Source organism: Aulonocara stuartgranti (genome assembly GCF_965226115.1).
Source record: "Aulonocara stuartgranti genome assembly, chromosome: 5".
Classification (NCBI taxonomy): domain Eukaryota; kingdom Metazoa; phylum Chordata; class Actinopteri; order Cichliformes; family Cichlidae; genus Aulonocara; species Aulonocara stuartgranti.
In genome coordinates this window covers 24,051,664-24,078,517 of record NC_138943.1, presented here as the reverse complement: position 1 = coordinate 24,078,517, position 26,854 = coordinate 24,051,664, and the positions used below count along the sequence as shown (strand labels likewise).

The 26,854-nt window shown below is 44.2% G+C and overlaps 1 protein-coding gene across 2 annotated transcripts; it reads left to right on the top strand.

Moving 5' to 3' along the window:
- Positions 1–238: 238 nt before the first annotated feature.
- rassf5 (Ras association domain family member 5) lies at positions 239–26,854 on the top strand. 2 transcript variants are annotated; one of them, XM_082533162.1, is made up of 6 exons: positions 239–1,755; positions 13,145–13,272; positions 22,777–22,887; positions 23,737–24,070; positions 24,158–24,273; positions 24,390–26,854. In XM_082533162.1, exons 1-6 carry the CDS (start codon positions 987–989, stop codon positions 24,531–24,533), a joined length of 1,602 nt encoding a protein of 533 aa, XP_082389288.1. In that variant the 5' UTR covers positions 239–986; the 3' UTR covers positions 24,534–26,854. The 2 variants fall into 2 exon arrangements, with proteins under 2 accessions (XP_082389288.1, XP_082389287.1); XM_082533161.1 differs by having other exon boundaries at positions 240–1,755; positions 22,774–22,887.

The window sequence follows — 26,854 nt, the reverse complement described above, 5'->3', positions numbered from 1 at the left end:
CTGAGTCAGAACCTTTCATTTTGCCCCTGACAAATCCCCTCCATGCAAAATAATACTAAAAATAATAGTGAAACTGAACAGAGTCAAACAGAAACAAAACAGACTCGACAACAAGAAACTCAAAACAGAAATCAAATCATTTGAAAATAATGTTTATTTCTAAGCCCCCATTAGAAATAAACACACATAATCACAAAAAGTGATTTTGTCCATAATTTAAGAATTTAAACCTTAAATATAAAAGGGATGTGACACAAGATGAAAATATTTACCTGAGGGGTCAAAGATGTAATCTTTGGTGTAAATTCAAAGTCTACATATCTAATCATCTTCCGTAACATATATCTGGACTCACAGCATAAACAGAACTTGACTGGATGGCGGAAGCATACAATCTCGAGGTGGTAATTCCACTTTTTTTTAGAAAAATAAAATAAAATTGAGGTAAACGTGTGGCATGTCAAATATCTTGGCCTTTAATTTGCTGTCCCATTAAAAACAAAAAACACCAAAACAAAAAAACCCACTTGAAACGGACTATTTAAATAAGAGAAGATTTATCATTTTTAAGCTATTCGTTTCATTATCCAGTCCGTGGTATTTCTCTGCATATCCCTGAACTGTGATTCTTTAAGAAACGCATTTTCTGGTTTCAGGAGATTGTTGCTTTCCCTTCATTTACAGTAAGTGGCCGGCTGGAATAAAACAAATTTCACTGACTCGTCATCAAGTTCAATATCACCCAGTGATGCGGGCTGGTTAGCGTGCTAAAACGTTAAACAGAAATTCATGCGCGCTACTATCCCTCGTGTCTTTGGGGAAGCGCGCTCGCGCTTTAAAAGTGTCGTTTCCCTTGCGTCACTACTACAGGCGTGACACGGCGGGGAGAGCTGAGTTTACAGTCAGGGCACGGAGTGAAAACACGCACACTGACACCCCTCAAACAGACGAACACACGCGCTTACAGGAGGGGGTTTGACAGGATAATGGCGTCTGTGAGTGTGGTGGGGCAGCAGCCGAGTCCGCAGTTCTTCGGGCAGCTCGGTGGCAGGAAGAAAACCATCCTGCCGAGGAAAAAGTCCTGGGAGATGTTCAGGAGAAGCTCAGGGAGTGGGGAGGAAGATGTGTCTGTCACTGCTGGAGGAGACACAGGGACGGTGGTGAGAGGAGGAATGATGCCCGGTGAAGGATGCGGGGCTCCGTCCGCCCATTCTGCGCCACGTAGCCCGGAGCAGCAGCGGGACAGCGGCGCGGGCACCGCCGCTGGGGCACGGCAAAGTCACAACGGGCACATCACCGGCGACTGCAGCAGCAACAGCTACATGGACTGTCACGCCAAGCACACCGCCCGCGGGGGTCGGAGGAGCTCCTCGCTGAAGGGACCGGGCACTAATGTCATACCGAGCGAATCGCTGGCGAGTGGACATAAAAGATTGCACCGGCATCGGAGCGCGACGCAGGCAGATTCTGTGAACGGAGACAGCGGACGTCAGAGCATCTCCTTGCGGCATTCAGCGCCAGGGAAAAGCGGCGGTCTTCCACTGGAGCGGGTTACGCAGGGCAGAACCGGAGTGGTGAAGCTGGCTCGTCCCGAACCTCACCGCATGGAGGCCTGGTCCATCTTCTCTCAGGGGACGGACCCCCGGGTGAAGACGGAAAGGGGTGAAGGACACCGTTTCGAGGCCAAGCCCGTTAAGCAGGACTGGTGTGACGCGTGTAGCCGGCAGGTCACTGTGGAGGCACTCAAATGTCAAAGTAAGTAGTTAAAGCAGGCTACTGCAAGTGAGTTGCTTTTTTTCTTTCCCCGTGGAAATGAGTGATTATAGGCTTATGTGGTGCCACGCCACACACTCGGTGTATACCTGCTTCATTCACTTGTGTGATTACTGTTTCATTTCCCCACACGAGACATCGTGGAACAGACTGCGCACGTGAATGCAGAGTGTTTTGAATTAGAGATCCGCGTCTTGTTCCTGCAGCGCAGTTTTTATGAAGGGCACGTTGTAGCTGGGTGCCAAACCATAGCTGTGGTTGTGTGTTTGTACACACACACACACAGACAAACACACAAAAATTGTGCATGTGCCTTTGTGAGTGACTCGGAGTGACAGGGAAGGACATTTCCAAAGATTTTTTCACCACAGGCAGCCAAAATCCTTCCACGGAAAGAGCTTTATCTAGTTCTGCAGCTGTGCCTCCCAGAGTTCCCACTTTGCTACCAGACTTAGAGAAAGAGGGCGAGATGGAATCCACAGTGGTGTACTGGTGAAATCCTGAGTAGTGGAAATGTCTGCTCAGACACATTTAATGGGGACAATATATTAAATACATCAGTCTGATGCTGTGGGATGTGAGAATATGTTCAGAGACAGAAAGCAGTATCTGATGATGCCACTCCTAACATATCTGCATGGCTCTGTCACAGACAGTTTGGACTAGAACTCAACCTGAGGTACCTTTGTGCTTCTCTGCACACCCACTGCACATGCGTTCATCCTCTGTGTGTGTGTGTGTGTGTGTGTGTTTGAGTGTATGCGGCTGCTGAGCAGGCATTGTGTCAGCAGTAGTTTGTCATGGCGAGGTTGGAGCTGCAGAGTAGTGTGAGATAAGGCAGGATAAAGGATGATTGGAAAGGGAGGGATAATGAATGAAGCAGGTTAAAAAACAAACAAACAGTGAAACAAAACCAGGAGGAAATGAAGGAGAAAAATAAAGGATGGCATGTGGTTGCAAACAGTGGGTGATGGCAAGTGACGGGAATCAGGAGAGACAAAGAGCTAAGAGCAGAGAGTGCACAAGAGAGAGGGATGGAGGAAAAAGAGCGCAAGTTTGCCGGCACTGCCGAGCTGTCTGATTTAGTGTGCTATCAGCAAGAGCTCACTGAGGCAAGAGCAGAAAGATTACTGGAGCATATATACCCACAGAAACATGCACACACACAAAACACACAGTTTCTTTAAATCTCAAAAACTTCACTAACTTTTTCACTCCCCTTCACAATTACTCTCTTCATGGATAAAACCAATTAGTTGTACATCTGCTCTCTCTTATCAGAAGACATCTGAGGTGAATGCGGTGAACAGCCGTGAAGTTCAGCAGGCAATACAAATGTAGGCATTTTAAGGTATTTTTGCGGTGGAAGAAATGCAGCCGTGACTGCCAAAATAGAAACGGCACGCACGCACCCCGCTCCCTGCAAATGACAGGGAGTGAGAGACAAGAGGCCCTGCAACCATAAACAACCATCATTCTCCATCTTTGTCTGGTTGCCTCACTCGCTCGGCCTTGTCTGTGTTTGCTTTGTTGCATACGAAGCCCAAACAGCTGTGCAGCGTGCACCCCTGGGACAGTTGTGGCCTTGCTCTGCACTGGAATCTGTCAATCTCCCAAGAGTTCCCAGTCTTCTAGTCTGCTGCTCTGTTGGTGTACAGGCCTTTAACTTTCTTCTGCTGCCTTTCTTCTGTGTTTATGTTTTCTTTATCTTTATTGCGCCTCTTGGGTGATGGATGAGAATGTGATTTGTGGTAAAGCTTAAAGACTTTACTCACATATATGAGCCATATGTGACATCAGGCTTCAGTGGAGCACGACATATGAAAGCATAAAGACCAACACAGATTCTGATGACTGTGACAGTCAGGACATTTATGAGCTGCTTTACTGGCGCTAGTCTGTCCCAGTAGGAGACACCCCCCCTTACCATTATAGGCAGAAAACATGCACACAGTTTATGTTGTGGGCCACATACGGCCCACTTTGATCTTAAGTGGGCCATAAAGATGTTTAACTAAACATTAAACCCTTAAAATATCTTACGATAAGAAAAAGAAGTACAATTTTAACAGCATGTCTCAGTTTTTTATCTGATAAACGTTGAAAACTTTACTGATATTTCCATAGATGGTGATTAAAAAGGAACATTTCTGTCATTTAATTTTTTAATTATTATTACTTAATTCCTTTGGTTTAGCTTGACTGGCCATGGACGAGTTCTTTATCACCAGGAAAAGCTGAAAAACAGTCAAATGTCCAAAAATGTATGCACTGCTTCTTTTGCTTTGGCTGACTCTGGTCCCTAGCCCTTATGTTTGACACCGCTGCACTACACATATTATTACGACTTGTTATAAAATGCTAATTTAAACACACTAAAAAGAAATGAGTGTGTAGCACATGCATACGTACATCTGTAAATCTATACACTATACCAGGGAGGAGGAGGGGTAGGGCACTCCCACTAATCTCAGCTCTGAGTGTCTCCAGCCCTGGGATTATCTCTCCAGAGTGGAATCACTGGGATTACAAACAGACAGGATCAGACGTCAGATTAATATTTAATTAAAGCTTTCAGGGAAGCGTGCTGTTGTGGCGCTCGTACACTGATATGCTGGATCTGGTCATCTATAAGACATGTGGCACTGTCTGTATTTACACTGTTTCTTCCTAAATGCTATTTTAACCTCTTTGGAGTTAATCCCTGAGCGTAACATTCAGGCAGCAGATGAACAATTCGCAATTTAATGTAGATGTAAGCTGATTTATAAGTGTCAAATGCAGCATAGCATGCTTTGGGATTTGTTAATGTGTTATCTGGGGCCATTATATGCTGTATAAGAGGGCTATGAGAGCCTCAGAGGAGGAAACATGACTACTGACAATTGCAGAGATGCCCTTAAATGTTTCTCTGTACATTCAGTTAAATAAACAGTTTGAAGGGATAGAAACGAAACATTTCAAAGTGAGACCAGAAGGAAGTGAAAAGAAAACTGTCAGAGTTAGCATTTTTCCTCATTGGTTATGTTGTCCCAGCACAGTATGATGTGCAATAATATAGAAAAAGAACAAAAGACCCCTGAAATGCCCCAAAGTTTTGAAGCAACAACCAGAGAATCTGAATCCTCATTTTATTTAACTGCTAGATTACTCAAGTAATTCAACTATTTTAGATCAATAAGTTTTTCAGAGATTGTTCACGGTGGCCATGTTTGCATGAACTTGTACTTCGACCACCGTTTGTGAGCTTTGCTATCGGTTATTCTGCGTGTCTCTGCTTCTCATGTCAGAGGTCTGTTTGACAAGGTGAGCACCTGAGAGGTCAGTGATCCTCAAATTTATGACAACAGCAAAAGCATTCATGAACAAGTGTGTGAGCCCACACACGTCTCTGTATTTGTCTAACAGGAAGCCTGCGTAAGTGTACACACACACACTTTTCACCTCGGGGCATACCCCCTGTCTGTCTAGGGACTGTATTATTTCCCTGAACTCCATCCTTATCCTACCTCTTCCTGTGGTCCACACAGTACAGGCCTTGTCTCAGCAACTGCTTTCCTTTGGCCTTTTTCACCACTGAAGAAGAAAACATGGGAGGAGGGTTGTGTTAAATGGTTCATAACCTTCTTGTCCCTGCATACCGCTGCTGCGCTCTGCCAGCGCTGAGCTGAATATAGTTTGAATAAGACTTCATCCAAAGCATTCCTTTGGAGCTCATGTGTCTAAAGTTGAAATCAAGTTGAGTCTGAGTACAAAGCTGCTTTGAGTATTGAACAGAGCTTGATTGAACACCTATATTATAATCTGTTTATTTTTAATGTCATTTCAGTGAGGCTTTACACATCAGGGTGATTAATATGTTTAGCTGTAATAGAAGCAGAAATGTAGGACATGAAGGGTTTTGTTGTATTTTTGCAGAAAGACCCGTGTGGTGTTTTGTGTTTGCCTCACTTTGCATTGCCACTCTGCTGTATGTATATGGGGGGTTCAAGCAGGCTATATTTAGGTTGCCCTTGGTGGATATTGATAGCAGGACTGTGTAGGAAGAGGTGGTTAGAGCAGTAAGGACCAATGAAAACATTCTCAAGAACCTGTTAGGTGAGGTCGATTCGGGGGATTTTAGACTTTAGCAACACACATTACATCACAGGTTAAAAAAACAAACAAACAAAAAAACCAGGCACCTCAGTGGGGAAAAAGCAGTGAGAATAGATGAAAATTCTTGTAATGTAATGGATTTGTGTGAGAATGGTGAGCATCTCTTTCCTTTGTACTGCTCAGTTCTGTAAGTGGGGCAGGACGAGAACTCTCAGGAGCTTTCACTCTTTCTCTTTCACAGTGCATATTAAGAAGCAACGGACTGCGTGTCACAGCGAACCACACAAACTCACACACACACACAAGGTGAAGCATATCCTTCACACTGACAAGATTCAGTATGTCACTGTTGAGGGGTTAGACAGCATGGCTGACTCACTTCCTCTTCGCCATGATGTGGATTTCAAACCAAGGAGACAGAAAAGTGGGGAACGGCGCTGGGAGCGTCTGCAGTGATGCCTGTGACGTCTGAAGATGTCTTCAGATACTGAATGAAGTGAGGAAAGTCAGCCACTGATGGGACAGAAAGACTCCTGTTGCTATAAAGAGAGGAGAGAGGAGAGAGAGAGGGTCAGAAAAGATAGGGCAGTGGTTGCATTTGGGGGTCTCTGTCTCTTTAAGCTGGCCGTTCTTCACTGCGGAGTGTGTGGGTGCTGCAGCAGAGACAGAGGGAGAGACGAAGAGAGGATGAGAGAGCAGCGGTGAGAGAAGCAGCAGGACGACAGAGGAACAAGTTGTACCGCAGAGATTTGGGGCTCGTGTCCTCACGCTGAGGGTTGAAGACGACTGTTTTCAGGGGTAGACCCGAGGAGGACAGTGTAGGGCGAGAAGAGGGGGTTGAGCACTGGGGAGGGTGTGAGAAGTACAGGTGGAGGGGTGGCAGAGCGTGTGGAGAGGGGGCTGTTTATTCGGAGCGTGGCACCGGTGGCAGAGTGGCTGCGCTGGGATGGCAGAGGGGGGCAGTGGGGGGGCTGGCGCTGGTGCAGTCCTCAGAGAGAGAGGGGCGGCCGGCGGCAGGACAGGAGGTCCTCCAGCGAGGGTTACGCACACAGGACGGTGCCTGCCGGATGGTGCCACCATGTTCCATCCATGGCACAGATAGCACCTCCCGTCCCAGGGCAGGAGGAGGCAAAGGGGGAGGCAGCAGCTGGAGTTGGGGCTGGGGGAGCAGAGCGCGTTAGGGTGGGCAGGACATTTCTCGGCCAGGTTTCACTGTGTCTAGAGGAGGTGACGGGTGAATCGGAAGGGGAGGCTGGCAGCGCCTGCTTCGGTCACGTGTCGCGGCGGCTGGGGCGGCTGCTGAAGAGGCTGCCCAAGTCTCGCTCCTGGAGCGACAGCTTGCGAATCCTCCGGCGATCATCCTCCAATGGATCTCTGCTTAACAACTCAGGTATGGAGATGATCAAGATGACCGCAGAGTGTGTACAAGTTGTGAAACCTGGAAATGTGGGCATAGGGCGTTGATTAGTTAGGGTCAGTGCTCTGGACAAGGGGAAAGATGATGAGTAGACAGGTTGAGCTGGGTTGGCCTCAGAGGTCGGCCATGTGCCAAAATATTTGTGTATTGTGCGCACCGAGCCATCTGTCTTTGAAATGAGCCGGTAAGCTGTGTTAGTCTTTGTCAGTACCCCTAACGGGTGATCAACCCCCTGTGTGCTTTTGTGTACAGCACACAGTAACTAGAGTTTATTCTTAACCTGCACTTTTTCAGTCTGCCTGGAAAAACCTCTGTAAGTCAATTATCATATTGACTTTCATATTTGTAGCAGAAATTTGAGATTAAAGTGAGCCTGCCTGAGGCTGCATGCCATTGATTTTTCCCATGTTTTCTCCAAATAGAGGACTAATGTAGCATCAGCACAAAGTGTGAATGGGTTTAAAAAAAAGAGGCAGGGAGTGAAATGGCTGGGTGCTGCAGAATCATTGATTCAGCCAGGGAGTGACAGCAGCTGCTTAAACCCCCACCACCACTAAAAAACAAAGAAAACTTCAGCTTATTTTGTGTGAATGTGTGTGCACATCTTTTGGGGGAAGGTGTAGGAGCGCCCTCCTGTGTGAGCCTGATAAGAGCCTAACTAAACATGACTCAAGGAGCAGGTCATCATTGCACCACCTGAGTAACGTCATGCTGCGGCCTCAAAAGCTTTAGAAACACCATCAGTAGTACAAGCTGCCACAGACAGATAGCAGCTATTTTTGGATGGTGTTCCCTCTAAGGAAACCCTATTCATCCTTTTAAGAATGAACCTGTCCAATTTGGATTCCTCTGTTCTATCTTCTACTGCATCTTTAGTCTATATTTGTCTGCCAAAGAGTCTTATAAATGGTGGAGGATCCCCGGGGCGTCTTCTTAGATGCTGTAACCTGCTGAGAATATAATAACTGACCTGAAACAAAAGACACAGTTACATAATTATATCAGGGGAGGCTTTTGACAGTTCTTCCTGCCAACACGGGGCTATAATTTAGCGCTACTGCATATTTACAGAAATAACTAGAAAAAGTGCACTCTGTCAGTTTAAAACCACGTCGTCAGGGCTCGGTCTGTGTATCCGTAGCCCATCAGAGGTTGTGCTCAGAAGCCAAATGGAGGCCATTCCATTAACCATAAAGTACTTTTTAAGCATTAGCACACAGAACATGAAAAAAAAAGAAACTGCACAACATATAAAACACCATATAGCTACGAAAATGTGCCAAATTTATTGCGCTGCTATAAAATCTTCCTGTTCTCTCAGTCTAAGTACAAGTAGTATCAAATCTGAGCGCTCATTGAGTCAAGCTATTAGTGGCTTATCAAGGCTTCTGTCGTGCACATTTTAAAAGTTTTGCCTCACTGGAACGCAGTTTAGTGCAGTTTACTACGCTGGACGTTCTTCTATTGAGGTTTGAGAGTCATTTGTGAATTAGAAACTGGGAAATATTAGCACCATAGAATGATGGGAAAACTCTCAAGGCCTGCTTGCTTGTTCAGTTGTCAGCACAGAATGAAGCTTTACATTCGTGACAACAGATGGGGACATGTGTTAAGCAGCCTCAAATAAACGCTATATGGACATACTGTACAGTCAGTCTGCTTTACTGTAACTGTATTTCATTTAGCATGTAGTATCGATCCATCCATCCATCCATTTATGACCGCACTTCAGATGGACTCATTTAGTTAATAGTAGGGTGATGGTTAGGTTGGGATCCATAACTTTATATGGAAATTTTGCTTATTTGACATTTATGGGGCCAACATGCATGTATGGACTTCATATTTTTTTAAAATGTGCTGTTTGTTTTTTTTATCATGCAGCCTAACTGTCATCATTCCAAAACATTCACTAACGATGTAATCATTACCCACAAAAATATTCAGCTGTATTTATTTACAGCTCACAGCACAGACTAAAAAAAACAAACAAAAATAAAGCCCACTTCCTGTCTTGTTTGTTTTGCTTATTCTCAGAGCATCTGTAACCTCGCAGATGGGAGTTTTGCGAGAGGAGAAGACAGACTCTGCCGCGATGAAGATTAAAAATGTCAGAACGAAATATGAAATGACTGTTTACACAAATAAAAACAGATGTCAAAGGGGTAAGAGGGTCAGATTAAATTCAGATTTGGGATTAGATTAGATCTGTTCATGTCCGATTTGGCAGCATATGGAGGGGTGGTTTGAGTTATGAATAAGGATGGAGACAAGTATAAAAACGGAACGGTAATATTTTTATTCACCAATGTGCCGAGAGATGAAGAACAGCTACGCAGTAGGAGAACATGGATAACTGCTTCAAATCAGCTATGATGGGATCAGACTAGCTAAAGGCCCCCCAAAGACCCCCAAAGCTACTCTAAATCCTACAGAGCTCCCTTCAGGTTCATTAGTGTGTTAATATCCTCGCCCCTTTTTTATCGCTACCTAACCCCTGTGTAACCCCTTCATCCTCAGCCAGACGAGGAGTAAATACAATATGCCCCCCCTCGTTTCTATCTGGAACCATACAGACATCCTCCATAGCCAAAAACTCACTGATAATCTCTGTTTTTACCCACGCCTGTGTCTCCCACACCCACCATGTCGCAGAAAAAACAACCACAACCACCCACATGCCCTACCTGCCGATTCTTGGCATAGTCAAATTTGTTTGATTGCGTACAGGAACGTCTCAAAGTACTTCAACTGAAACTAAACAAGGAAGAAAAACCCCCCAGAAAGAATGAAAACAAACAAAACAGCCTCATCCTCCTCTGAGATCAGAATTTACTTCACAAATCAGAGCTCGTCCTCCTCCTTCTGCTCACAGCGGCTGTTGTCGACCCAAGCTCAACTGGTCTATCCGTGGTGACACTTAACACCAGAGCCCTTCTTCACGTTGAAACAGCACAGAAATAGCGCAGAAGGAAGCTAGGCTGGTGGCAGTGTACTTTGCTACATTCTCAGGAAAGTTTCTGAGTATCGTGTACCTGCTCTGCATTCTCTGCCAGCAAAGTGTCTCCACCTCATCCCCATTTAATCAGAAGTATTTTACAGGGGGAAAAACAACAATTCAAATCCTGAACCCTGTAATGATGGGAGAGAAAGCACCAAAAAAAGTCCCCACAGCTTTAGAAGAGTCCAATGTGGACAGTGGTTGAAGTTTTTTTTTTTTTGTTGTTGTTGTTTTTGAAAGGTAGTTTCCAGCCTAATTTCACATAAAGATATGGAAGTAAAATGGCATTTCCTGTAAATATCTCCTACTGCAAAAATCTAAAACTCCAGCAGGGTGGAATCTATTTAAGATTGAGGAACTTCTCCACTGAGTGGACGGCGTAAGAGTGCACTGTACTTTCCAGAATAGAAAGTGGAAAGCCCCTTTTGCAAGTCCCAGCGAGGAGCTCGGGGCTGGTGGGGTCAATTTGCATTCAACTGCAATTACTTAGAAAACTCACACAAGAAAAGTGCTTACTCTTCTCCTACTTACTCTTTCTGTTCTGCCTGTGCGTACGTCAGCACGCCTGCATGACCTTCAGAAACCCTCTGGTTCACTGGATCTGCTGCTACTCTTTTTTCCACCTGCTCATTAGCACTCATCTGAAGGAGTCTCATGTAATACCAGGCCTGCATGCACCAGCATGCCAGCAGACGCTCAAACATTTACCCTGAACATACAAGAAAAACCTGAGCTCAAACAATTCAAAAGAATGGGATAAGGAAGGTGCTGAAACCTGTACAGGAACACTTCTGTGAATTTTCAAAATACTCCAAAACGCTGAAATGCCATTTCCATTCTTTGTTTGTTTATGTGCGAGGCAGAGGTATGCTATCAGCGTGGGAATAACGTGGAGTTTAGGTGAACAACGTCTTGCTGACAGCGGTGTATCATGTAGGTGTGGAGCAGGGAAAGACGTTCCACCCTTACATTGTGGCTGTTTTCCTTTCAGCATGTCCCAACTTTTGCAGTTACTTATCAGAGAAAAGGGTGGGGTCCGTCTTTAAGTTGTCACCCAACCAAACACCAGCAGTGGTTTTTCTGTGTAAGCGTAGCCAAATGCAGAGGAAAAAAGGCACAGAATGCCAGCCAGAGTGTGGATGGAGGGAGTGAATGAAGAAAAGCAGGGCAGGAAAGGAGTTTCTCCTTTTCCTTCCCCTGCGTGCTTCCTTTCTATCTCTCTTTCTCTGCAGTGACCTCTAAAGTGTCACGAGCAGAGCATCCCCTATCTGAACTCTCCTCTCGCTTCAACACATCCCTCCTGCCGGTGAGGCACTGACGTCCTTCTCTCTCTGCTGAAGCTACAGACACACACCAGCAGTTTAGAGGTCACTGCAGAGAGGCGTCTCAATCTGAAGTGACTTCTAAACTGTCATGGGAAAACTTTTTCCCCACGTAGCCCGGCTTTAAAAAGCAAGCCCACCATTATCCAGTGTCTTTAATGCCCACATAGACCTTTCTGTTTTTTTTAAATCAGTAGCGGATAATAATGTGAAACTGCTAGCTAATTTTCCAATAAGAAAAGCTCCACACACAGCATTAAAGCCCTTCTCTTTAACAGTGGTCATTAATTCAATTCAATTTTATTTATATAGCGCCAAATCACAACAAAAGTCGCATCAAGGCGCTTCATTAACAAGCTTGTTACTATGGTTACTGATGCTGAGTGTGAGAGACGCAGTGATACCCCCCCCCCCCCCTCCTCTTTCCTCCCTCCCTCCTCTAAGAACAGCAGACAGAAAAACAACATGCAGGGCTCAGCCTGGCTTACTCATTCAGCTCTAGCTGCAGCAAAGAGGTGTAACAGAAAACAACACATGCGGATTGAGGTTTGATCTCGCCGAGCGCATGCAGTATAGCGCACTGTGTGTCCTTTATGAAGCTTTAAGCTCAAAAACCATGAAAGGCGTCTGACTCAGAGCTTCCACAAAATACACTTCTCTCTTTGTCCGTGCAGCTCTATAATAGTAATCTTTTTTTTTTACTATATCCTTGTGCATGGATTATCTCACCGGCGGAGGAGAAGTGAGATCTGAGGCTGCGCGTTGCAATGGGGAAAGTCTCTGACCACAATAAAGTCAGCAGGGCATAAATAAACAGACGCTGACATACGCGGAACCACCTAGAAATTAAAGAACAACGATGGACTATTTGGGGACATTTTAAAGGGGGGGGGGGGGAGTTGAATCTATTCTTTTCTAGCTGGGCGGTCGATGGGAGTTGACCAATGGCAGCATTGCACCATTTGTTCCCTTTAAATGGAGTAAGCCCATCAGTTGTTGCGGTGCATTAAAACTGTGTTACATTATGCATTTGATTTTTAATGGATGTGACATGTTCGTTATTGACTGACTAATGTAGTTCCACTGGAGGGGAATTTACTTCTCTGATCCCTTCTCTGAGCAGTAATATTATGACAGCCAGATTTCACCGGGCCTTAAATTAGTCAGTATCAGGTAAAGTTGCTTGATTAGAGCACATGTTCAGGTATCAATGCCTCCATTTTTCCTGAATCACTACACGCATGCATATAATCTCTTAGCAGTTTAACACTGTATAAGCTGTGAGTCTGCCCTTAGCCACTAGATGGAGCCAGATTTCTGTGCAAATGGATCTTTTGAATGATTTCACCTTTGATTAAGTCAGAACTGGGTCTCATTTATAACTTACATGCGACTAATCACCATTTCACACTTTCACAGGGGCCACATTATTAAATCACCACATGATTAAATTCGCTGCTGTTCCCTCTCGGTTCTGCGCCTCTGTTCTTGTCTCTGACTGGAGTGTTTTGTTTTTGTGTGTGTGATCAACAGACTGCAGCTACACATGTCACCTGGAGTGTAAAAGTAAAGTACAGATTGACTGCAACAAGAGGGACAGAGAGCCCGAGGAAGCTCCTTCTCCCAGACGGCACAGCTCCTCCACAGCCTCTCAGTTCAGGGTAAGTATTTTAAAAGACATGACAGGAAATGGGTGCCATTTTTGGGGGGGTACAGAGGAAGAGTAAGCACTTTGACGTGTGCAGCAGAGGTGTACGTGAGTCAGGGCTGGGTAATGGAAGAGTTCTTTCCTTCCGTGCCCACACTTTTACATAACCATCCTCCACTTTGACTGCATGCGGTCTCTCCTCCTTAACTCTCCACTTAAGAATGTATTTATGCACTCATTTGCTTTTTTTGGTCACAAAGTGTTCCCAGGACAAAATATGCTACGTCACATTAGCGTCTGCTCTCCTACTTTCATGACTTCTCTTGCCGCCCTCTCTCTCCCAGCTTTGGCTCTCCACCAACTCTCTCCAGAAGTGTAGAGGTTTGCTTCTGGATGTCCTAACTAGGGATGGGTATCGTTTAGGTTTTATCCGATACCGGTGCCAAATCGGTACTTTTGAAACGGTGCCGGTGCTCAAACGGTGCTCAAACCGGTGCTTAAAGAATGGAGAACACAAAATTGGTCCAAAAACCTCTCATGTTCAGCTGTTTTTTGTAAAAATATAACAATGTTAGCCTTTTCTGCAGCTATGGGGCATATATGGTATCACTCTTAGCTGGAAGCAGTGCTTAAACAATGGAAAAAACACAAACTTTGTCCAAAAACCTCTCATGTTTAACTGTTTTCCACTTTTTCTTTGGTCATTTTAGCCTTTTTAGCCAGGGTGAAGGGAGTATCTGCCATCAAACAAGAGGACAGCCGCATGTAGCTATGATGATGTTTGCTAGTTCACCTTACATGCATTAATGTAATAACGTGGTTAGCCTACTCAACGTAAATTACACACAAACAACATTAAGCTACTCACGCAGAGAAGAACGGCTGCTGCTGCCATCAAATACGGCGCATTTCTCGGCTTTTAAAAAAAAACCGCTATGCGTCGCCAGGTGTTTCATCGGATTTGAGGTGTTACCTCCTTTGACAGTATCACAGTATCAGCTTAAAGCACTTGTTGCTGCTGAGTTTGCATATTTTGCTGTGAAGTACAGCCAGACTTTTGACCGCTTCGCCTTGGACATTTTTAATCTGTAGCTCTGCTCTAACAGAACGTACGTACCTGGCCCCGCCTACTATCCTCGGAAACGTAAAATGATTGGCTAGAATCTAAAGTGTATCACAGCTCAGGAAAAAAAAGCACCGAAATAAAGCACCGAAATGTGCGCTGCTTTTCGGTCTGGTTACTACCGTTGGATTGCTTAATGAGTTTATTAAGTGCTTTTTAGTTGCATTGACCACTCAAATGGCTTTATTCACACATCCATAAAGCACTTTATCAGTTCGGCATACAGACAGGAGGAGCCGGAGAACCACTCACACTGCAATTAGTGGACATTCCTTGTCCACAGCACTAACTCTGTGTACAGGAACCTTATTTGTTGCTTGCTCTATATCAGAGTTTTTAGATGTTAAAGGAATATGTAATTTTTAGTATCCATGGATGATGGTAAGTCAGTAACCTATATAAAGAAGAAATCAACAGTTTTAAACTTGAAATTCAAAGTTTCAGCTTTTAGCCTTGTTTCCTATTCTTCTACTGTACAAGTCCGGAGGCGTCCAAGTGATACAGTAGTTACGTAAAATCCATCGTCAAAATAGTGCCTCATTCACTCGTTGTGTAAGCACATGGTTGTGTTTAGGGACCTATAAGATTGTGAGTGTGCTGCTCTTGGCATGCCATCCACAGTCACCCACGCGATGTGGTCCATCCACACACGCACAGACACACAGATATCAGGCACAAGAGTACTCTGGCTAACCAAGCAGGCCTGCAGCAAAATGTTGGCAGCTCCTCTTATGTCCCGAGGTCATCTAGCGAGTGTGAGCGAATGCATAGAGCGTAATACGATCAAAACAGCGTGCACAGAATTGGAGCAAAGTGTGTTTGTCGTTTGATCCAATAGCACCACTTGTTCTCTATTGGTTTCAATCAAAATCTCTAGTGGAACATAAATGCCACAGTCCCAGTTGTTTCCCTTAGTTTTTAGTTGTTTCTGGTGTCATTTTGTTTCCGTGCATCATGTTTAGCATCATTTTCCTTGTTTCAGCGTGTTTGTTATTTATTTGTCTTTCAGTTATTTCCTGTTTTACTTTGAAGGTTTATTTTCTCATGTGTGGTGTTGTTTTATGTACTTCCTGTTTTTGTTGCTTTCCTTTCTTTGTGATTGTCTGCTCGCCTTTCATTAGTTTTATATGTGCTTTGTTTACTTCACCCGCTCCTTGTCCCTACCAGTGTCTCATTTTGCAGTTAACCCCAGAGGACAAAATCATTATGAATTTTTTTTTTTTTTTTGGTCAAACTTTCCCAAGTGCTATTTTTAGTAGAGCAAGGGATTTTCATCACACCAGCTCCTATTTTATACAAACACTAGTTTTCTTTAGAAATTATAAATTATTTCTATTTGGCAAAAGCAAAAGACATCAGTTTAGACTTGAGAAAAAGAATTGTTGATGCTCATATAACAAGAGAGAGATATACAAAGTTGTCACAAAAAGTGTCAAGAACTGAAGAGAGCCACACAGTACAGAACGAGCCTGGCAGAGTTAGGAAGCAAAAGATTTCAAAGACTGGAAAGAAAACTAGTGAAAGATGTGTTTAAAGACCCCAGAACAAAATCAAAACTGAAATTCTCATAGGAGGGTTAATAGCCCTGTCTTCATCTGTCCATGTGGACTTTGTGTTTCCCTTTGTTTGTGCTCAGTGCTTTTCCCCTGCATTCCTTATGCTTCTTGTGCTCTTATTTTGGATTCTTGGTTTGCTGCTGTTTGGACTTTGTGTTTCTGTGTTTTTGTAATCGCCATTACCGGTTCCTGTTGTGTTTACTTCATCTGCCTTGGTGTCCTACATTCAGGTCATCTGTCCAGCTACACATGAACAAAACAATAATGACAAAATTGCTTTTATGTATTTTACATTTAGGCCATTAGTCAGCATGTCAGCATTAAAAGATTATGTCAGTTTTAGTGGCATATGAACTTAGTGACTGGTGTGCTTCAAATAAAGCCTCTTGAATGGCTAGAGGAGAGACGACACTTTGTTTCCTGCAGCCCCCTTTTTTCCATTGCTCTGTTTTATAACTGTAACCATGTGTGTGGTTAGTACGAGTCCTTTTTGTGTGTACATCAGCAGAAATTGATCGCCTTTTGCCCCATATGGACGGAGACTGCTGCAGCCACACAAAGGATCATCACGCTGACCAGGTTTCATCGACTTGAGACCAGTAGTGTGTGTGTTCTAGTTTGTGTGCAGCACCCCCTGCTAGCACTCTTCTCCTATACTGATTACGCTGATGGAAGCGAGGAGCAGAGCTGCAGGTTATCAGTCATCAGCTGACTTAAACCTGATGAAAAACACCCCAGTAAAAGGCTGACACACTGTCGGTGCATGCCACAGTTCTCCCAAAGCTTATTGTGTGATTTTAAAATCTTGCTACATGCACTGAAGCAGCCGACAGACAGATGGGCACATCAATCTCAGCAGCAGCAAGCGTCGGCTGCTTTTTGGCAAGGGGGTCGCTGCCAGAGTTAGAGGGCAGGTTGTAGGGTCGCTCTGAGGTTAGGGGTCACGGTAATCTCTATGCTAACAGCCATCATTCTTCATTTTCTTTCTCTCTCTGTGGGCACCATAAGCCTATCCCTCATCACCAAAACAGCAATGATTGTGCACCTTTTTGTTGTAGTACTGTGTCGGTCCCTGCCTGTGTTTCGGTGCTGACAAATTAAGAGTCGGGATGGTTCTACATAAAAGTGACATTTACGGCGGTTATGATGGTTTCCAGTCAACCGTTGCACGCTGCACCCAAATATCAGTTGCAGAGCAGCCATCTTGCCCGGCTTTTGTGCTGCTTCCTGTTTGTGCTCGTGTTTTGTATGTCATACAGAAGTTACGGGCCTTCATATCTCTCACTCATCAGCATTTCTTTCTATTTACACATACCTCTCTCTTTCCCCTCTGTGAGAGGAAGTGGCCATGCTTTGCAGGGTGCAGTCGCTTACAGGAAGAGAGAGAGAGAGAGGGAGGGAGAGAGAGTAGAGGGAGAAGGGGGAGGGCGCTTGCAGACTGATAACACGCTCAACCACAGATGGTTGAGCAAGGTTGCAAGAGAGTGAGGCGGTGAAGCTGGTGCAAAGACAGGCTGAGAGAAGAGGGAGAGGATAAGAAAGAGAGGAGCTGAGTGTGAGGATTCTGTCCTTTTTTTGGTAACATTGTCAAAACGATGGGAAGGAGAGCAGAGAGGAGGTAGCAGGGGATCTGTGAGCATCTCGTTTCTGCAGTCGAGGAGCTCTGCTGCTGCTATTTACCCAAGACCCTGGGGACGGATGGATGCTTACACAAATAAATGCCAGCATAATTGACTTGGTTGTGCATGAGGGACTTTAGTTGGACTGTTATTCGCTCCTTCTCAGTGGGTCTTCACAGAGACACAGAGCAGGATCAAAGCAGGATGTGGTGTTGCTTGCATGCATGCCTTAACGAGTGTGTGTTTGTGGGCATAACAGGTGCTCTCAGGTGAGCGAGCTTAACTTGAAACCAGTCTGTAAGCTGACTCCATCACTCCGCCGTGTGCCTACGTTTGTGCGTGCGTGCGTGTGAGGTAGTTACAAGCTTTGCGTAAAAGTGTCTGTATGTCTAGCTGAGAATACTCAGGTGCACATACAGAATGGCCTGTTTGTGACTCTCACACACACTCACACGCATGACAGGAGGAAGTGACACGTCTGTTGCTCGCGCTTGCATTTCCTGGTCGTCTCTCCGGTAGCACCCAAAGTGCCGAATCGAAGCAGAGTTCACCTGTTTCGCCCTCGCAGGTGGGATCTAAACCCTCTGGATGCATCAGCACAGGAGCGCAGACTATTTCTGGATGAGTAAAGGGCAGTTGTACGCGTGTAGACTCTGACTGTGCCCAAGCGTCACTTCGAGACAACCCATCGCTTCCTCGAGCTGCCAACGTGCTATTCTGGTGCTTTTCTGGTGCCAGAGGCTGTCCTCGGACCTCTCCATGACCGTCAACACAGTGCTGACCCCCTCCATGACCAGCAGTAACAGCATGAGCAGTGGGTACTGCAGCCTGGATGACGAGAGCGAGGACTTCACTTTCTTCACAGCCAAGACCTCGTTCTTCCGCAAGCCTAGGCAAACAACTAAGGTACAGAATCAGGAGTACAGTCAACCTGATAATTGAAATTTTAATATCGGAGCAAGCTCAGTCAGTGCGCCAATCGTGCCGGCAAACAAACTCTACTGCACTTTTTCTATATTTAAAAAAACAAAACTTTTATCCAAAAAGGAGAAGTTAGGAGAGGAAGCGGTGACGTTTGTGCATGGTTAAGTAGGCCTCTAGGTGTGTGTGTGTGTGTGTGTGTGTGTGTGTGTGTGTGTGTGTGTGTGTGTGTGTGTGTGTGAGAAAGTAGGAAGGGGTTACTGTAATACAGCTGTATTGTTCAACGTTGATCTGTTGGCTTGTCAGGTTTGCTTGTTTTTAACAGACTGATTTCATGGAGGCTTCTTCTCTACAGTGTGTGGGAGTGGAGAGGTTTCCATAGAGGCAAAGCTGATACTTTTGCACGAGAGCAAGCCTGCGTGTGTGTGTGTGTGTGTGTGTGTGTGTGTGTGTGTGTGTGTGTGTGTATACTGTTTAACTGCACTTTTCTAGTTACCATAGCAACCCATTGCTGGTTTTACTGGCAGTCTTCACACTTCCTGAGATTTAGTTTAGCTCTACTGTACATTCAGTGACCTGATTGTGTAACAAACCATAACCAAAGTATTTAAAGTAGCACTTGAAAGAAAAGCAGCGCTGTCAATACTATAGACGAAAAAGAGAAAAGAGACCCAGGAAGTGGGAGGCGGCCTGACAAACCAACACAGACAGTTGGTGTTCATGTAAAACCTGCTCATCCCCCTTCTTTGCTGTCCTTGCCTTGTGCTGCCTTTGGTGTCTGACTTGGAGAAGGTATAATCTCTGAATAATTGACCAGCTATGCTGTCAGGTTGTGGAGTTAGGGTTGCAGCCAGGCTCACAGCCTAAGGAGGCTGACTTGCCTGATCTGAGAGAACAGAAGCTGCCAGCTGATTGAGACTGATGACCCCGATGCCCTGTAACCAAGAAATATTATATGAATTATAATGTAGTAGCACTGTTAGCTAGACAACATGGTAGCTAGTCTACATACCCAATAGAAACTGAATTGTGTGCTTGCGTTAAATGCAGCCCTGTGGGGCAGTGCGTCTTTAAAGAGCAAAGTGCTCTGTTTATCCTCGTGTTTGAATATGGAAAAGGAGTATGCAAAGATCTGAGATGCATCTTGTAAATAGAGACATTATCATAAGTTTTGTGCATAAGGAAGTGAACTTGTGTGTGTGTGTGTGTGTGTGTGTGTGTGTGTGTGTGTGTGTGTGTGTGTGTGTGTGTGTGTGTGTGTGTGTGTGTGTGTGTGTGTGTGTGTTTCTCTGGTATGGTCCAAATAAATGAGTTATAACACAGATATTCACCCGGAAACCTGTAACCTTTTATTCAGAAACAGACCGTGTTATGCTAATAAAACAAGAATATTGTGTCTATTACTTCCTCCTACATTATCTTAGCTAATAGAAACTCTGATATGATCCAAACACATCAACCTGTCGTGAAATCTCTCACTTCTTCAGTGTACAACCAAGTGTTACTGTGTCACGTAGCTTGCCTTATTAGCCACCTAGCTACCTGTGGGGCCCAGTCCAGAGCATCAAGTGATGCTAAATCCAAACCAGCTGAATCAACTGTAGCTCTCGTGTTAGTTAGTCATTGCACAGATGATTGTTACTGCTTGCACTCAAACATACAACATATTAAAAACTGAGCTACAATCCTGCTCTAAATTAGCATCGCAGTGAGACCACGAACAACAACGGTAGATATCTGCAGTTTCAGTCATCATAAAAAAATGCAATAAGTTGTGGTAGTAAATCTATTTTGATGCTGGTGCTTAGGTTTTTGTGCGTTTGTTGTGTGAGTGCACACTCATGCACAGACCTGCACTGCTGGCAGTGATGGCACACACACAGCGCTCTGTGGGCTGTGAAATAGAATCAGCTTGCACTTCTCCTTGACACTTGACCCTGTAAAGACAGCGCTCTGAAACAAACTGCTGACAGTTTGCGTGTGCATAGGTCCATGTGTGTATTTTATGTATGTGATTGCATGTGACCATCGCACACTGTTCAAAATGTTTGTATTTTTGTGAAAACGCTCATCACTCGTCATGTTGTCGGTCTTACAAGTTTGAGTTAAAAAGCTGGTCAGGTGATACACACAGACAGGTGTGATACTTGATTTCATATCGACTACACTCCCGTGATATTTCAAGCAGTCGTAAAACCTCTTGTCCAGCTTCACAAGAGTGAGAGCATCAACACTTATCTGCGTCACCTTGGAGGGTCTGTGTCTGTGTATGTGAGAGACTCTTATGTAACAGTCAGAGATATTTTATTTATATTTTTCATGCTTTTTAGATACACATGTACCTTTAGATGCATTCAGCAACAAGAACAAATTTGAGTTGCTTCAGGTTTGCCTCAAGCGCCCTCGCCAACACAGTGAAGCTCAATCAAGTAGCATAATAAAAGCTGTTTATGTGGTAAAAGTGTGGTATCTAAATTATGAAAACAGGAGCGTTTAAAAACCAACATGGCAACAAGAGCTGATTGTTTCATATGAGACTGAGACAGTATAATCAGATAACTTATTACATGTATGCATTAGATGATGGAAGTGTGCTTGCACATTGGCTAAGAGACTTTCAAGCACTTACAGTCTAAAGATATCTAACTATCTAATGTAGTGAAACACTTAGCTCTGGAGCCAATAATCTACAGTGCAAGTCCATCAGATGTGTTTTCCTGGAATGCCTCTGCAGACTCTGTGCGCCTCTGCGACCTGGTCACAGTCAGGGCTTTTGCCGACCTCACAGGAGCGAAAACTGTACTATTGTCCGGCTCTATTGTCCTCTGATCACTCTCGCTGGTATGCAGACAGGCAGGGCAGGGCACTGCTTCTGATACATTTATAAACTCACATACAAACGCAGGAATTCCTGCGAGGTTCTTTGCATTTTGTTGCTTTCCACTGCACGGAATTCTCGATACGAGTCCGCTCCTCCGTATCCCTCAGATTCCTTTCCTAACCTTGGATTGCACAATGTGCTCTTTATTTTATTTATGTTTTTATGAATGCAGCTGGGTCAGTAAACTCAGTGGCTTTTTATGGGTCTTGTGAGATGCAGAACAGAAGGCTTCAAATTCCCCCATGACAGAGATACTTACATTCATGATCCAGATATGAGGCAAAAACACTCGTATTTGGGTCCTAATTAGTAAAACATTTTATTCTCAAAGGCGCCACCTTCATTCTGCTGCACTGCTGCAACTTTGGCATTTTTACAGAATTGTGGGACTATAATTGGGCAGAGTCTGGTAGCGCAATAAGAAGAGCAACAAAAAGAATAAGCAGTGCAGCGTTTCCCCTGCCAGATGCCCAGTTTTAGCCAGAATGGGTCCTTTTATTTGTGTCGTTTGTTACCATAAGGGTGCACTTATTGCATTTCCATTGAAAAAAGAAACAGTGACTTCATCTTCAACCTGAGGACTTCCCTCTAGAAACCATAGCTGCATCACATTTTCTCTCTCTCTCACACACACAAAGACACATAATCTCTCTCTCCCACCTCCCCGGAAAATGCAAACGAACAAGTAGAAGGGAGGAAATTTTACATAAATAAAAAAAAAAAAAGCTATTGTGAGATAGAGAGGATGCATCCCACTGTACTATAAATAACCTAGTCAAACTCTGTGTTGCTAAGGCTGGCTCAGCAGCCGCTTTTTCATCACTCCTTACCCCTTCTTTCGCTGCCTCCCACTCTTTGACTCCCCCTCGTCTCCTTTCGTTGCATCCTTCCTTTCTCTCTCTCTCTTGTTCTCATCCTTATTCACAAAGGGAAATGAGTAAGAGGGAGGCAAAGCTGTCAATATTCTTGCGCTGAGATGCTGAATGCACGATTAGCTCCATTCACAACATTTCCTGTCCCCGTGCAGAGCTGCGGGCTAGTGTAACTATGCTTTAGCGCGTATTCAAAGCCCATCAGCTGCAGTCAGAGTCAGCTTTTTCTGTGTGAGGATGGCAAAGATGGAGGGCAGGGTAGTGTCAAGAGAGACCACCCTGCAGGAACTGGCCTAGATTCTCTTTAGTCTTATTTGTGAGCCAAGCATGACACCCACAAGGTCTGCAAGTCTGTGTGGAAGGTGAAAGGGTTTTTCCTGATTGTGGTTCATCTTTCTTCAGAAACTTGAGCAAAGACTATTAGACCGTTTTTGTTTTTCTGGATAGATTGAAGCGGCACCATCTGCTGGTTAAAGATAAAACATTCCTGCTACTTGCGACAGTGGTGCAGTGCTGATAATAATTTTTTCTTTGCCTCACAGCAGAATGCAGCAAAGGAAGAAGAGAAGGGAGCGACAAAAGACCTATCAGTGGAAGAAGTGCGGGCCAGGATTGAAGCGTATAACGCTCAAGTCACAGAAAATGGAATGAAATTGGTGAGAGTTTTGTTTTTTAAACAAATTTGTAAATTTGCACTATTCAGTCTCAAAGTCACAATGAAACCTTATTATTTTAGCTTCCCTTTTTTTCATTAATGCACACATATTAAAAACAACCAAACAAACCTGGATGTAGTGTAGAAAGTAAAATATTAAATTAGGAATAGTATTTCGGAATACTTAGTTTGATCAAATAAAGTAACACACTTTTATATATGTAGCTTTTAACTGTTAAAAACAAAAACAAAACAAAGTACGGGAATGATTTGAAAAACACAAAAGAGATGATAAAAATTGCTTCCCTGTTGGAAGCCTTGATTTAACTTAGCTTACAGGTGCAAACACCTGGGACCATTCAAAGTTCATTTTGGTCTGCTGGTCTGCAACATCACAAGAATAGCAATGCACCAGGAAGTGGCTGCTGCCGGCGAGAAACATTTTTCTCATGAACTATGCAAACAAGATTGAACATGTTAGAGTGCTTTCGGGGTGGTGGTTGGTGGTTTTTTTTGTAGTTTGTTTTTTGACAGGCCTGTGAATTTTCATGCAGGAGGTCTTTCATAACTAACTGCTCTGTCGTGTTTTTCCACTTATATTAGAAAAAAAATCATAACTGTAACTAAAGATTCATTTTTTTTAAAAAACTGTATCTTTTGTTAAGTTCAGAAAAAAACACATCTTTCACATTTTCCTAATTTCCATGTTTCACTGCATTAACCTGTCTATAAATTGAAAGATCTTAAACCACCACAAGTTTGGTGGACATTAGATCCTAAACAGCATCATTAGGGTGCATTTTGTTACTTTGCACACATTAATGCACGACCTTTCCCTCTCTTGCTGTAGGCTTCAGACGGCTCATACACAGGCTTCATTAAAGTCCACCTGAGGCTCAATCGACCAGTCACCGTCCATGGCGTGGACCCGTCAGCCTCAGAGGGTGCGTCCAAGCAGGTCAGCGACCGCCTCCAAGCTCCGCCAAAGGAGCAGGAAGCTACAGACTCTGAGCATTCAGAGAAGAGAACGTCCTTCTATCTACCAAGCGACAGTGTGAAGCAGCTCCACATCAGCTCTCAAACCACCACAGGAGAGGTCATCAAGGGCTTGCTGAAGAAGTTCATGGTGTTGGACGATCCACGCAAGTTTGCGTTGTACAGGCAGACGCACCGCGATGGACAGGGTGAGGACAACACATGTGCAGCCGCTAGCTTGCGTGGTTTCCAGAAAAGTAACTGGTGATATCAACGCTATGTTTTTCTTTTTGCAGACCTCTTCCAGAAGCTTCCTCTCTCTGACCACCCTCTTCTTCTAAGGTTGATTGCGGGACCAGATCCAGAGCAGCTCAGCTTTGTGCTTAAGGAAAATCAGACCGGAGAAGTAGAGGTGAGAAGGCAAAAAAACATGCATAAGTTTATTACTAAGCTGCAAATGTTAAGAGGGTAAGTGCCTCCAGAAGTGTTATAAATCTGCTCCTTCTCTTTTCCCTCCTAATCCCACAGTGGCATGCATTCTCTGTCCCCGAGCTTCAAAACTTCCTGGTCATCCTTCAGAAAGAGGAGGCGGAGCGCATTAGAGCAGTGGAGCAAAAATACACTGTTTACCGAAAGAAACTACAGCAGGCCCTTCAACAACATACCCCCTGACCCCCGTCACACATAACGTCATGGCTTTAACCCAGGGAGAGACTGACCCTTTGAACTCCGACACCTTCGAGATCTATTCGCAGAGCAGAGCCCGAACTAGCTTTTCTTGGAGCTCCAGATATACACGCGGACGTGCACACATGTTCACACGTGGTTGCATAGCCTTTCTCAGGACGCATATGAGCCCCTCTCACCGCCACCACAACCCCTCATACGTCGCCTCCTTGTGAAGGGAATCGGGAGTCGAAAGCGTTGTAAAAAGCTACAGAGTGTGTGTTGTCTTCTAGCTGATGGGACAAATAGTGCCAAGGACGCTTGCACACACACACACATACACACAGAAAGATCTGTACTGTAACTCAACTCGAGTTGAGACTGATAGATTTTCATAATAAGTGGTGTTTGTAAAGATTCCCTCTTCTTCTGCTACCGCTGCTGCTGCTGCTGCTACTGCAAGTGTTACTTATGCATGAGTCTGAGCTCATCTTCCCTGCACATAGACTTAGGATTAGAACAGTAGGCATGATTACTTTTTTTCTGCATCATGCAGGGATGGAAGGACAATCATACTGTGTTGTTCCTGGAAATGATATATCAGTTATCAGCAGATGTGCTATTTTATCTCTCTGGAGTTCTAAGGGAGGTATTTAGGGTGGGAGTTGAAGTACTGGCAACCCGTGCTTCTCCTTAGAAAATGTTTTCTTAAGGAGTTTCGAAATCTCAGAACAGGTATAAGAAAGCGAGATCCATTCTGGGCTTTTTCTCAGGGAGCATGAATTGGGAACAGAGAAAAGCTAAAGGAGGAAAAAGATAGCCCTGTTCCACGTAGAACAAGCTCGTTTTAGCCCCTGCTTATCTGTTCTTATTTGCTAAATTCAGTCAGTGCTTCTTCAGCCACACCCAGTTGGCACCCTTCTCCATGCTCCTGCAAAACATACACATAATCCAGACATGTTCCAAGATGATAACTGTCATATAATTTCCATTTCCCCTCTTACTTTAATCGCAATCAAACTTGCATGAATTCCACTTGCAAACTGCATGAACCCCACCTGCGGAGAAAAGCCTGCCGAGGGAGGTGAACCACAAACCTTTATCGACACACTTTATGTACACTGATGGAGTTGTATATTAAATGTTACAGGACTTTGATGCCAAAGCTTAGAGAGGGGGCACATCTGCCGAGAGTGATTAAAGCGATTACAGACAAAAGTTTGTTGAATTAAAGGTGGTGTATGTGAGGAAAACTGATTCTGTTTTGCACATTTACAGTAGACGCAGGTTAATGATGGTCCAAACATCTGGGGCTGGGCATGCGTTTAGGTTTTCTTGAATCTACCTGCCTTCCAACCTAAAAAAAAAAAAGAGGAAATAATAATATATAAATTTCATGAACATGGCTATGATGTACCAATGATGTGTTTGCAATGCATATGAATTATGTAGACACTGGAAAAAGAGTGACAAGGTTTAACTTAACTGTTGAAATGAACATTTTTAGGTATCATTCCTACTGGTTGGTTTGTGTGTGTGTGCGTCTGTGTGCGCGTGTGTCTGCACTCTCATTTAGGGCAGTGAGGATCATGTGAATAGTGTTTTAAAATGAGTGTGTCTGTCAACAGCGCTCCATCATTGGGCCTCACTTACAAAGATGTGCATTTAGTGCACGTATAATGTAACGGATCCTAACTGCACATTAGCTGGCTGCTAAAACATCTGGAGTGCATGCATCACAGAAAACATTCAACCTTGAGAAGTTCTTATGCTTCTTCATTTAGTGCATAAAAGTACTGATACACGAGGCCTGTTGTCCATGAGCACATGCGTCCCTCTGTACTGTTTGTGTGTTTGTTTGTTTTTTTTTCTTACTTTTAACGCCACCACCCAAAGCCTGAGCTGTTCCTGCTGGCAGTGCCTTTTTTTTCTTGTGCCCCTGTGTATCTATGTACTGTGTTTCAGCACACAGGTGCCCGAGTTAAATGTATGGGTGCTTTCGCATGTGTGCAAACCTGTGTCCCTCGGGTGGTGCTGTTTCTCTCATTTTTCTTTCTGTCCTGTAACACTCATGTCTTTCCACCAAACCCTCCGTGTGTGTGTGTGTGTGTGTGTGTGTGTGTGTGTGTGTGTGTGTGTGTGTGTGTGTGTTATTTATTTCACGGTTCACACCATCCACATTGTTATTATGTGAGGGATGTGTAGACCTGATGCTTTTATTGCGATTTTATTTTGTTTTATTTGAAGAAGTGTGTGTGTGTATCAGTAGAATTGTACAAAATCTGAAAATGAAATTAAAAAAAAGGAAATTCCTTTATTGAAACTTT

Bases quoted from the DNA above. Each gene is read 5' to 3' on its own strand.
- rassf5 (XM_082533161.1), top strand. From the start codon at position 987: ATGGCGTCTGTGAGTGTGGTGGGGCAGCAGCCGAGTCCGCAGTTCTTC. The intron at 1,756-13,144 runs GTAAGTAGTTAA...TGTGATCAACAG, and splicing joins GGAGGCACTCAAATGTCAAA to ACTGCAGCTACACATGTCAC. The intron at 24,071-24,157 runs GTGAGGACAACA...TTCTTTTTGCAG, and splicing joins GACGCACCGCGATGGACAGG to ACCTCTTCCAGAAGCTTCCT.